Source organism: Thamnophis elegans, chromosome 14 (assembly GCF_009769535.1).
Source record: "Thamnophis elegans isolate rThaEle1 chromosome 14, rThaEle1.pri, whole genome shotgun sequence".
NCBI classification, from domain to species: Eukaryota; Metazoa; Chordata; class Lepidosauria; order Squamata; family Colubridae; genus Thamnophis; species Thamnophis elegans.
Window position 1 is genome coordinate 22,752,049 of NC_045554.1, and position 13,280 is coordinate 22,765,328.

At 41.3% G+C, this 13,280-nt stretch overlaps 1 protein-coding gene across 1 annotated transcript in view; it reads left to right on the forward strand.

The window, feature by feature from the left end:
* HYDIN (HYDIN axonemal central pair apparatus protein) overlaps nt 1-13,280 on the forward strand; it is a 269,552-nt gene that overhangs the window by 17,331 nt on the left and 238,941 nt on the right. Inside the window, exons 7-9 of the mRNA XM_032231077.1 lie at nt 1,945-2,146; nt 5,465-5,648; nt 9,402-9,501. Coding sequence (XP_032086968.1) covers nt 1,945-2,146; nt 5,465-5,648; nt 9,402-9,501 — 486 coding nt within the window. The remainder of the gene's footprint in view (nt 1-1,944; nt 2,147-5,464; nt 5,649-9,401; nt 9,502-13,280) is intronic.

Genomic DNA, 13,280 nt, shown 5'->3' on the forward strand with positions numbered 1-13,280 from the left:
GTGACAGACTGCTTTTCACACTTACAACCATTACTGCATGATCATGTGGTCAAAATTCAGATGCTTGGCAGTTGACTCATATTTGAGTAAATACTGGGGTCATGTGATCCCCTTTTGTGATTTTCTGATAAGCAAAGTCAATGGGGGAGCCTGATTCTCTTAACAATTATGTTACTAACTTAACTGCAGTGATTGGGGCAAGAAAGTTTGTAAAATGAGGCATGACTCACTTCATAAGTGTCCTGCTTAACAATGAAAATTTTGGGCTCAGTTGTGGTTGTAAGTTGAGGACTACCTATAATACATTCTTTCACATCAAGACAAACCTTTAATTGTGGTATTTAGGATTTTTCCCAGAGTATTGCACCCTTTGCTCTTGTTTGATCTTGTTTGGGGGTTCTGGGGAGGGTAACAAAAGGGATGAATTGTATCCACTTCTATATTATGCCCTTGACAGTGGATGTCCATTTTGAAAATAGTTTGGTGATCTTTTCAGGTTTCATGAGCATCAACAACTGCTTTTCAAAATCTCAAAATTTTGCTTTTTTTATCAATGACACATTGCCACACCCCTGTGTTGTGTGAAGATCAGACTTTGACAATCCATATTCAGAATGCTGCTTTAAATAAAGCAGAATTTCCCACCCTCCCACCTGATTATCACCCCATTGATTAAAACAACCGACACTAATTTCTCCTTCAAATGAACTTTAATCCTAGAACAAGGTGTCAAACTGGCAGCCTGTGGGCCAGATGCATCATGTGTAGCCACATCCACCTTGGTGAAGAGGGAAAACATCACAAAATGTTACGTGACGGTAACATAATGCTGCCAGTTTGACACCTGTGTCCTAGAGGTTTATTTGCTTAAAGCATAACAGAAGTGGTATTTAGCCTGTTCACACTGGTTCAGGTGAACAGGTAGGGGAAATTTGACCTGGTTCGCCAAACTGGTAGTGACCTCTGGCTGGCCCCACCCCTGCCCACCCCGTCACCGCTTGCTCACCCCTCCCATCCACTTGATGCCCGCTTGATGCTCGCTCACCCTGCCCATCCCAGTCCTATATTTGTTGCCTTTGTCACACTCTGCTCAGGTCACAAAGATAAGCATGCTGCCCTCTCACCCTTTGCCTTAGGTCACGGGCAGAGGGCCAAGGACGTGCCATTCCCTGAGGCCCCAGAGCCTCCTCCCACTCACTGTTTGCCTTGGTCGGGTTGGAGAACACGCCATTCCCTGGCTCTGGCCTTCCTGAGGCCTCTTCCTGCATGTTCTTCATGCCTGCAGCCGCCATGCATTCCATTGCCTGCTGCGCTGGAAGGACTTGCCCAGGCGAGTCGAAGTGGAGCGGGGCAGCAGGCAATGTGTGTGCACGGCCAGTGCCTTTGAAGGAGCAGAAATGAGACTGGTGAAGGGAGAGCGGGTAGCATGCAGGAGCAGGTCTTTGACAGATTAGGCAAGGCCTAGGCAGAAAATAGATAGATAGGTAGAAATTCATTTTTTTTTTCATACCAGGCTCTGTGGGTATTGCTTGGTGGTGGTGGAGTCATGTGACTGAGTGGATGTGGGCATGAGTGATGTTGAGTTGGCCATGCTAACCTGGCCACATGACACCCCCCCCCCCCCAAAGTCAAGCCCACAGAACCGGTAGGAAAAAAAATTGAATTCCACCACTGAAACATAATGTTTTTGACTTATTTAATTGAATTCTCTACCTATTTTTTAGGATGCGTGTGTGAATGTTTTCAGTGAGATTTGTGCAGAAGTATTGAAAATTGAAAAGGTTTCACAAACTTGATTGTGCTAACAAACTAGTGTAAAGAATATGGTTTTTTGCTTGAATTATTGTAAAATAAAACCATGTTTTGTGAAATTAAATCAAATGCTTTTTACAAAAGGCAGACATAGCTAACTTAGTTGATTTTACAATTTTCTGACCTTCCAAGGAGAAGACATTCATGTCAGTTTATATGGCGCTGCTACAGATGTCAATGTGAGACTGGATAAAAACTCCTTGACAATCGAGAAGACTTACATCACTTTAGCAAATCAGAGGTCTGTGGTCATACACAATTGGAGTGATATCATTGCACATTTTCAGTGGAAAGCATTTGCAACGCATGAAAAGGAGGAAGAGAAAAAACAGATGTAAGTTTGGTATGATATCTTGTTTTTAAATAATGGACCAGGAGTACATTTTTGTGCACACTTATAATAGCTCCTTTCCTAACTTGAGAAAGTAAAGACTCTTGAAACGGATTATTTCAAAAGGAACCTTTAATCAGTCAGGATGGAAACCATTAGAGTCAAAGCAGCATCTGAAACCCTTTAGGCAATGCAACTGGGATTAAACTGATAATGACCCCTCCCCTTTGTCCGAATGCAGATTCTGACCAATACACAAGTGTGAAGATGTTTCCTTAACTCTTCTGCCCTGAGAGTCAATAAAACACACGTTCCCATGGCTATCTCTAGTTAGACATTAAAATAAGATATCCCACATGGCTATCATAAACATCCCTCCCGAGATTCTGGGACCTTCAGTCTTCTGGTGACAGGAAACCAGTTGTAAAGTTGTAAAACTCAGTTGTTACAGGTACAGCTAGTGATTTAACTCCGAGCCCCCACTCCTCCCCATTGAATGGCAGGATCACTTTCAGGGATCTGACATGCTGCCGTTCTTCAGAAAAAGGAGAGATCCACCTGTGAAAAAATAGGAAAAGATATTGCATCATAGTATTTTAACAAGGTTTGTCAGGGTATTGGGAGTGAAGGGGCCCTAACGTCGTGTTTTACTACCCATTCATTTTGGGATGAAGGTAAATGCTTCGTGTAATCAATATGCATTAGATTGTTGTGATTAGCAGTGGTATGACTGGGAAATGTGGGGTATGAGCCATTGCTGTTTACAAAGACTGAGCCGAAGAATGAGTTAAAGAGGTTGGCTTTAACTATTTCATGAATACAGTCTTTACCGTTTGATAAAGTGGTGGGATGGATCTTGAGTCTTCTTGTTTACAAAATTAAAGAAGGCACGGGTGGAATTAGTGCGTAGAAGGATTTCCTCTTGTTTGATGTGATAATTTGTGCTTTCAGTCTTTATCTGGTGGCATAAGGTTTTGTAGCAGCTTTTAAAGTTAGCTACATAGCCATTTTTGTTATTTCGCCAAAGAGATTTTATTTTTGATTGGAGCTTCCTTATTGTTATGGGTAATTTGTTTTTTTCTGGTTTGGGGGGTTATTAGTGATACGTGTAATTTAATGGCTCTTTTGACTTAATAAAATGTTTGATATAATGTTATATTGGTCTTCAGCAGTATTACAGCCAGTGAATAGAATTTGCCAATCAAGAGATGAGAGGTTTGTGTTCATGAGATCAGAGTTGTCTTTTTTAAAGTTATAATTGGGGATTCTATCATTGTAATATTTTTGTAAGGACGTATATTGAGACAAAAGTCAATCATGCTGTGGTCACTGTTGAAAAAGTGTTATTTTATTTGTAATCCATAAATTGAGTTTAAACTGTTGCAGAAGATGAGATCAAGGCAGTTATTGAGTCTAGTGTTGTTAGTTCTAATTGATCCAGTTTGAGATTAGTAGCATTGTGCAGGGTTGCATGTATGGGTTCAGTTGTACATTCGTTTAGTATCCAATTAATGAGAGGTAAATTGAGGTCACCAAGAAAGATAAAAGGGTGCAGGCAGGAGGCTGCCCACGTTAGTAGTGAAGTTAACTTGTTCGCATGTACGAGATCGTAATCAGGGGCTCTGTAACATAGAAAGAAGCGAAATGTGGTATTTAAGGACAGTTCGCAGACAATGGTCTCAGGAAGAGCAAGCTTCTGTGTAACTTGAATATTTTTTAGATTTAGGACTTTTTATAGAATATAGCAACACCACTTCCTCTACGGATTTCCCAATCGGACTGGTGAACATGATAGTCTCTTACTGTGATAATGGAGTCAGGGAGGGATGTGTTCAGCCATGTTTCGGAGACAAATATAATGTTGAATATAGCCGTTTTTTTTAGTAAGAGGAGGAATTCGGGCATTTTGTTTATAATGCTTCTTGCATTAATTAGCTTGCATTTAAGATCAGTGGTGGTTGATGAAGCTAGGGGTGTGTGTACCTAGTTTTGGATGATGGGAGGTTGGATGTTGGGAGATGGATTGCAGTACTTACTTTTGATGCAGTCAGTGTGATAGTCAATGTATAAGTCAGTATCTCTTTGGTCTGGATGTCTCTTGAGTTCTGCACGGAGTTCGCAGGAGCGGGTTCATTGCAGTATGGAGAGGTAAGGCCGTGAGCAAAGTTTGTTATGGTTGGAGTTGGTTTTGGCAATTGAGTTTATTGTATAAATGAATTTATGTTTGCTGGAATCATTCTTGCAAATGACTCTACAAAAGTGTTTTTGTTTTAAATTCGGTTCAGCTTGCTTTTCTGCTAAAAGCTTTGGGAGTGGCTGGCTCAGTTCACTTGCTTTTATAAATTCAGCTCAGCTTGCCTTAGTGTGGAAAGCCTCCAGAGTGTGCTTTTTGAATTTGGCTCAGGTTGAAACCACCTGTCCCGATCAGAGATAAAGCAATCCAAACGTCGTGGGCAGAGATAAAGGTTTTCTGCAGGGAGGTGTGTCTTATGGCTAACCTGGAAGTCCAGAATTGTAGAACTGTTGCGAGCATTGTCAGACAACGCTCACAACCGTTTGGTGGTGGGTTTTTTGTAAAAAACAAAATATCTATTCCTCACTAGAAGTCCTGAATGGTAGTGCTCTTGCGAGCGGTGTGAGAAAAGGGGAAAAAGTTTTTAAAAGACATGCTAGATCTTTGGGAAGGGTTGAAAAATGAAACCTCAGCTGTTCCCTCAGGAGTTCCCGTCTTGCTGAGTGTCGCCATCTTGGTCATGTTCCCATTTGGGTTTTTGGGAGAGCTCTTGAATATATACGTAGTGAGTTTCTTAAATTTCTTTCCATTTTTTTCTTGTGTGGGTTTTTGTTTGTATGTAATTCTGCCCTCCCTATTTCTTTCTATGAGAGCTCTTTTAGTCCTAATGGCTGGACTGGAGAAGCAACATCTGAATCCTGACTCTCTTTTAGGCTAGGCAACCAACTGAGTGACTTTCACCCTTTCATGGGTTTGTCCCCAGGGCTGCCAGGAGTCAAGGTGCCTCTAGGGCACAAACAAAACCCTATATAGAACTCATTTCACAGAATTTCCCATTCTTCCTGGATAGGTTTCTCCTTTAGGATTTCAGATCATTGGAGACAAGGTACCAGTTTATCAAATTCTGCTCTCCTATGGTTCACCTCCTCACAGGTCCTGTCCTTTTCAGTTATCGCTCCTTTGAATATTATGAATGCGAAGATAAATAGTGATCCTCATGGGGTCATTCCCCTTTGCTTCTTAACCAAGCATTCTTTAGAGTCTGTTACAAAATACAATATTTCATCTCTTTCTTCTGGGGGCTGTAGGATGTGTCAAACCATGCAGGCTGAACAGAACAGTGTACTTGATCAGCTTCTGGTGGAATGTAACATGAATCCAGCACTTCGTGAGCATCTCTCCATTGTCACCCGTACCTTTGAGAACCGACAGGCAATTGTCCATGAAGATGCAATGCTCTTCAACAATAAAGTCTTCTCCATTGAGCCTCTGGTGAGAAATACCATATGACCGTGGAAGGGGGGTGCGGAATAGGATGGTAGGATATTTTTGTTACGTACTTTAGATGTTTTTTATGTAGAGCAGGGCCTTCATTGGTGACCTGAGGGCTCAGATGTGAAACTTGAAGGAGAGACATTCCTTCAAGTGCCGGGGGTGGGGGGAGGGGGCACTATATCAAGCACCAGGGAAATCAGGAGATTCAAACAGTTCAAATGTGAATAATGATTTATTGTAAGCTTAAGCTCTCTACCAGAATCCCAACTACTAACAGTTAAGGGGATTAGCGGGAGTTAAGAATAGAAAGGATTTCAAGGTGGGCTGGACTTAGATCTCTTGTGAGCACAAAGGGATTCATGACTGATGACGCATTTCGCCCCCCTCCTTCAGGCTCATCACCTACAGGCTGGACCTTTTCATCTAATATAAACCCATTGCTTGAAGCACTTTATTAGAGCTTAAGCAGGACACTAGATTGGATGGACTGAGACTTATTCCCAACAAAGCAGAAATGGTGGTGTCTACCCTACTCATTTGATTTAGAAGGGGTTTAAGCTTCTTTAAAGTAGTAGACTAAGAGCTCCTGAGTGTTTTTGAATACATTGTTGCAATTGGGATCCCAATGATTTGTGGCACCTGATCTTTTTAACCAGCTTAGGTATGATGATGCCCTGTAAACCTGAATGGAGAGACCATTGGGATGGCCCTCATCCTTTTCAATTAATTAAAGGCTGCTTTTGATGGGTTAGCTAGATTGCTGACGATAGCTGGCAAACATTTTGCCAATACCCTACTGCATCTTTTATTCTTAACATTATATTGCGTTAGTTTTTAAACTATTGATGTGTTTTTGTACGTTTGTAGATAAATCTACTTACCCACAGAGTGTTATTAAAAGCATTCTCTTTACCATAGAAATCCAGGTTTGTTGTGCTATTCTGATTGTCTTCCTTGGAAATTGTAGAGCCATAGACTCCAACAGTAAAATGAAATAAAATAAAATAAACCATCCGTAAATAAAATTATTTCCAAAGCCTTAGGAAGTGTTATGATTATGTAGTTCTGATTTTCCAAGAGCACTTCAATTTTACCTTTGCAACAAAGGCAAGATACATTTAAAAAATAACTCAGTTTGGAGTTTATAATATAGTTGGCCCCAAAGTTCAGGGCTCCTTAAGGAGGTTTTCATAGGATTAAGAATGTGATGTTTAATGTTAAGAGAATACTGTTCACAAATAACAGATCCAGCAATGTGTCTCTGGCAGTCTCATCTTTATCTTAACTAGGTATTTTAGTCTTGGTGGTAAGAGTTTTTTTCTATTGTCCACAAGAGGTATTTTTTGTGGTTAGAGTTATCCATTCTCAGTTTATTTTCTTTCAATGCTCCACTTTTCTCTCATAAACTCTGATCAAAAGGGGCAGCAGATTATCCATTTTTAAATTGGGTTTTGCCAGAGAAAGTATTAATAGCACTGTTTCTATTGTAACACAGCATGTAATTTAAAACCATTTTATTAATCTGCCCGGACTATTTAGGGATTGTTGCCCAGACAGAGATGCTTTTCTAATAGCCATCATCCTTGTTAGAATTGAGAATGCCTTGATAGACCATAGCTCAGTTGAGTTCAGGGCTTGGCATGAATGGAAATTGAATGCTCTTGTGTTTTATTCTTCTGGAAAGCCACCTACTGTTATAGTTGTAATATCAAAATCTGTGTATTTGTGACACTGATACCAAAAGACAAGACATTTGTTTCCACTCTTTTCACCACTCACCACTAGCCAAAGTCAGGAAAAAAGCCACTTACTCAAGCAGATAAATTGGCAATTGAACCTACTTTATGCAGCAGGAACAGTTGTATTGCCTCCAGACTTTATGTTTCTGAGCACTACATCTTAGGAAGAACATCCCCAAAATTGGATGGAGAGCTGCTGGTTCTGCTCCCCCAGAGCAGCAGCTGCCCAGCCATTTATACTTCTGCACACTCCCACTGACCTTTGCGAGAGAAGTTCAGAGGAACCAGAATCGTGCTCTACTGTGGGCCGGCCGAAAGAAGTTTCTGCTCCAAAATATCTTTTTTTTCTGAGTCATCTGGAGAGATCTCCCATCAGGATGTTTTATTCCACATTGTTTCTACCAGTTGAACAGAATTATGACATTTTCAATGAAGAATTGCTCGCTGTAAAGACAGCATTCTAATAATAGAGGCGCTTCCTAGAAGGATTGGTTGTCAAAGATTACAAGAATTTGGAAGTTTTTCACCAAGCATAGTTTCTACATCTTGCAAATTAGTAGGGCACAGTTTATGTCCCATTTTAAATGTTCTCTATTTGCCATTCATAGAACAAACTTCCAGGTGCCCCATCACACAATCCTGAATGCTACCTTCCCCATTTCTTTCCCCTTATCCCAGTCCTGCAGCCAAGTCATTTTCCTTTCTTCAGGAATCAGAGTGTCCTGAAAGATTGGGGGCCAGAAAAGGAACATGGGCCTTTCTGCTAAATCCCATTTGAGTGCAACAGCAACTGGATTCGTATGCCAGAGCTCAGCTGGATGGAGGTCCCAATCCTCCAAGACACCTCAGATTGATTTTTTGCCTTTCACTTCAGATGATGACCATCTGTTTCACAATGGTTATGTACGCATTCCCCTTCCTTTAAGACAAGAAATGTCTAGCCTTTTCTGTGACAGTAAGAACTGCTGGGAAGCATGCTTAAAATGTGCATTGGATACTCGGGGAGCTCTGTAGCCAAGAATGAGAGCAGATGCCAAGGCTTCTCCTCTTTCTCCTGAGGCCAAGTCTGCTTCTGGAGAGCTAATCGGTTTTCTCTAGCCTCTCTGTTTCCTTGGCGATTGGGGAATGGGCCTGGATAGATTTTATTACAGATAGTCTTTGGATTACAACCATTGGTTCAGCAACTGTTCAAAGTTCTGGCACTAAAATCCTACCATTAGGATGGGTTCTTTTAGTTCTGGCTGTCACAATATTCCTGCAATCAGGTGATCATAGTTTCTGAATTTGGCTTAATGGCCCATGTGGTCCTTTTTTAATGATGGCAACCAGGACGGCCAGAATTCCTGTTGCTAAGTAATGTGGCCGTATGCTAACACACTTTATAACTGCATTGGAATTCAGTCTGTTTTCCAGTGGATCACTACTTGTGCTTCAGGTCTCCCTCCCCTGCTTTTAACAGTCTAAAACTCCCAGCGAAGCTCTGTGAGTTGCCCTTTGTCCCAGAAAGAAGAGGGGGCTCTGTGCTCCCCATGTGATGAGCTCCCCAGAACAGGCCAGAGGGCAGCAGGAAGGCTACCAAGTTCCTCTACACCTCAATAGCTTGATTTGGTAGGTAGACTGTGAGGCAGCATGTTTTTTTTAATTAAGCCATATGATTTTATTGTTTTGGAAAATACAGTATATATTTCTGGTTTTTAATCCAGTTACATGGTTGTACAAAATGGTTTTTGAGTACAGAAGGTGAACCTGCAGAGCAACAAAAACAAAAAAGTAAGACTGTTCTCACATCCTTTTCAGACATTATCCAAGTCTAAGAAGAAGCAGGTTCAGTTGCGCTGTTTCCTGCATCATTTAGTTTAAAAAATTTATTTGGGCCTCTTTTCAGCCCCTTTTGTCATCCAGAATAATGTTAGTAATATTTTCATGTGTCTGTTCCAGAATTTTAAAAAACAGAGCTGAAAGACAGACCTTGAGCTTTCATATTCATTGTCTTTATTCTATTTTTCTTTAGGAGGGAGATGTTTGGCCCAATTCTACAACTGAAATCAGTGTGATGTTCAGACCACAAGAAGCCGGGATGTATCTTCAGACGGTCTACTGTGATATTACAGGTATAACCTTAAATAAATATTCCTATTTCAGGATATGGGTGATTTTAGTTTCCCAGTCTTGTGAAAACTAGTCCTGATATCCTGATCCTCAGTTATGGCAAATACAGGAATCTCTTTCAGTTATAATTAAGCAGAAGCAGACATTAAAGCTGGTAACATCCCTTTTTATGGATCAATTTCATCTGAGATGCACAAGTCTTTCCAAGGTAGAAGCCTTTCCAGAGTGTCTGTATGGGTTTCCAAAGATCCATTAAGAGTCTGTTTTATTATGCCCTTGTGAATGCCATCAATTGCCATACATCATATCCTATTGCCATTTGCCTAGCTGCAATTTGAGCAATAGGTACCAGACACTGCGCCTTTAAAACCACCCATTTGGTTTTGGTATGTAAACAACTCCTTTGTGACCTGGATTAATGGTAAGGAATTGCTCAAGAAATTTCTAGAGCACTTGAATAATGTCCACCCAAATATTCAATTTACAATGGAAGAGAAGAATGGCCAACTTACTTTTTGCAACATTTTACTCATTAAAAGAAAGAATAATTGGGACATACAGTATTCTGGAAATCAATATATACAGATCACTGTTTAAGTAATGATACTGGGAATGTTTCCTTTACAGCCTGAGGAGTGAGGGTTGGATTGCACCAGAGGTGGGTTGCTCCCGGTTCGGCCCGGATTGGGCAAAATGGGAGTAACGGCGGCGGGAGGCTCCGCCCATCTGCCCAGATGCTTCTGCACATAAGCGCACACGCACAAGCAAACCAATAGTAAAAAAAAAGGAAACCCATCAATGGATCATTCCCTATGCATCCCTTTGCCCATTTCTCAAGGTCTTTCTCACATACCATTACATTGGCTTAGTAAAAAAGTATATCAAAGCACTTTTATCCAAAACAAAAATGATAAAAATAAAAGGAAAAAAATTATAAAAAGACTATTCCCTTGTTCATTTTAAAGATTTCTTACATCTTCTCTTAATTAAGATTTTTGTGAATAAATCTTAATTCATTAATGATCCACTTTCTTTTTTGTTGTTTTTGTCTTGTAATCTTGAAAGAAAGTTTTACTCGCTGCACAAAATCTTTGCCACAGAGGAAGTCTCTCTTTATCTGTAAATTAATTACTGCCCAAAATAATTAAGATTAAGATATGATCTTGTGGTTAATGTTCATATCGGCTCCAATGCAGTTCAGAACATAGATGGAATTCCAGGACCAAGTGGCTCAGCTTCTGAGTCAGCTGCAAAAAAAATCTAGTTTGGAAGGTATCAACATGTGGAGTACATGTTGTGAAGCTCACAATTTCCCTTTGATTCAGGGAGATAATCCATCTACCACCCAACAATCTCAGGTGCCCTGGCTCTTTGGGCTTCTAGTAGGGAATTATGGTGAACCCATGCTTCCCTGGGGATCTTGCCATCTATAACATAATCCCCCCTCCCCCAAGGGGAGCTTAGTCTTGCCCCAACAATCTTCTGGAAAGCCCTTAAAACATGGTTTTCCAGCAACCTTGGGGAACCCATGGGAGCAGGGAAAGTGTGAGATGGTTATATTGTGTTTGTAATGCTGTCCATTCTCACACAATAGTGTGTGTGTGTGTATGTGTGTGTGTGTATGTATGTATATGTATGTATGTGTGTGTATATATATGTATGTATGTATGTATATGTATATGTATATGTATATGTATATGTATATGTATAAAACTTTGATGTATGCTGCGCAGAGATATATTTGTGAGATGGGCGGCTTAAAGTCTTTAAAACAAATAGTAATTTTTAAGGCTACATCCAAACCAAAAATATTAAACTTTTGATGTAAACTCTTTAAATACTGTAATTCTTTATACCAGAAAACCAAACATTTGCCCAATTCAAAGATCTTAATTTAGGCTACCTTTCCTTTTGAAGTTGAAAACCTCAAGTAGATATTCCTGATGCTAGAGTTCCCTCCTGTGGTTGTGCGGTTGATTTGGATTAAAACCTGAAATTTTACTTTGACTGGCTCGAATTTGTCACTACTGATTAGAAAACCATCAGCAGCTTTTAGAACTAGGTTGTGGCCAATTAGATGCCTCTGCGAGCAGCTTTTCAAGCGGAGACAGCACAGTGGTGGACTTGCCAGCCAGGAGATGGTTCTAGCTGACAAAAGTTCTCCAGAGCAAGCAGAAATCAGGAATTGCTCACTTGTGCTCTGGAAAAGCTGCTTCTCACAACAGGAATTTAGTTTCTTTGTGCCAATGTGGTCAGGCAGGCTCAGAGGAAAGTCCCACTGCTTCCCTACTGAGCCACCATCTTGAGTCCTATCAGTTATCCAGAATAGTTGCACTAATAGCTTCCTAAGCAAAGTGCTCACCACAGTTTGTGTCAGAGGGATGAAAACACCCACCCTCATTCCCAAAGGCACTGATTGCTGCTCATGCTCAACCTCCTGTCACTTCAGAAGAAGCCTTCACTAATCATGAGGAATTCAGGTCAAAAGGGCTGAAGCTCACGGAACAGAGTCCTGCCTATTCCTTGGCAGTCACTAACTCAATTGATCACAGATCACTTCTCAAGACAAAGTGCCATTCATTTCCACAGACACTAATGATAATCCAACTTCGTTCAAATCAGCAGTTTTATCTACTGAATATTGAAAGAACTCTTCCTAACTACTGTTCAAATGTTTTTTGTTATCATTTTTTCCTAAAAGTTGTCTTTAAAAGGGCCACTGAATGTCATTCAACAGATTTAGTAAGGGGAGCAATATATTCCTTTCTGCTGCTTGAATCACCACAAGTATAAGACATACCTTTTTTCCCTCAAAAAAGAGGCTGAAAATCTGGGTGCGTCTTATACACTGAATACAGCATTTTTGGCCTCCTGAAACCCCACCCCCTTTGCAAAAATGGCCGTGCATAGCCTTTAGGAGGCTTACAGAGTGCTCCTGGGGGCTGGGGAGGGCAATAATGAGCAAAAAACAGGCTGTTTTTTTGCCCCCCAGCCCCCAGGAGCACTCTACAAGCCTCCTAAGAGCTATGCATTCCCTTTTTTTTTGACAAAAAATTACCTGTTTTCACGAAAAATGGGCCATTTTGGGGCGGTCTGCAGAGTGCAAAAACTTTTTTTTAAATTTGCCTCTTCAAAATCAAAAGGTGGCTCGCTGCTCGGACTCCCACTTTTCCAGACAACCCAGTCGTTGGCTTCTGCTCCTGGCCCGGGAGATGGATCTGACCAGGAGGAATACAAGCCCCATTTTTGCAATTGGGGAGGAAAAAGACCGTTTCAGGCGCAGGCCGATCCCTGCAGCCTGGAACCGCCCACCTCCTGAAATGCTCTTTTCCTCCCTGATTGCAAAAATAGGGCTTGCATTTGTCCTGGCCAGATCCATCTCCTGGGCCAGGAGCAGAAGCTGACCACCCTCTAACTGGGTTGTCTGGAGAAGGGAGAGGCCGAGCAGCAAGCCACTTTGCTTTACATCTCTCATACAGCGCCCGCTTCACCTGTCCCTTCTCAGATGGTTCCAGGTAGCCGAGATCACCATTCTGCCACCTGAAAACACTGTTAGTGCACTCTCTGCCACCCAGAACCAGCCGAGAAGGGGCTGGTGAAGAGGGCGCTGCAATTCCCCCCAATCCCCCAGATCTGTCATGCAATGCTTATTGCTACTGCTGCTATTGCATCCAGCTACCATATATCTTTGCTGCATGACAGATCCAGGCAGTTTTGGGGGGAGGGGTGGATGGAAGAGGACCAATCTGCTCTGCATGAAGGCTTTTCTCAGGACACTAGA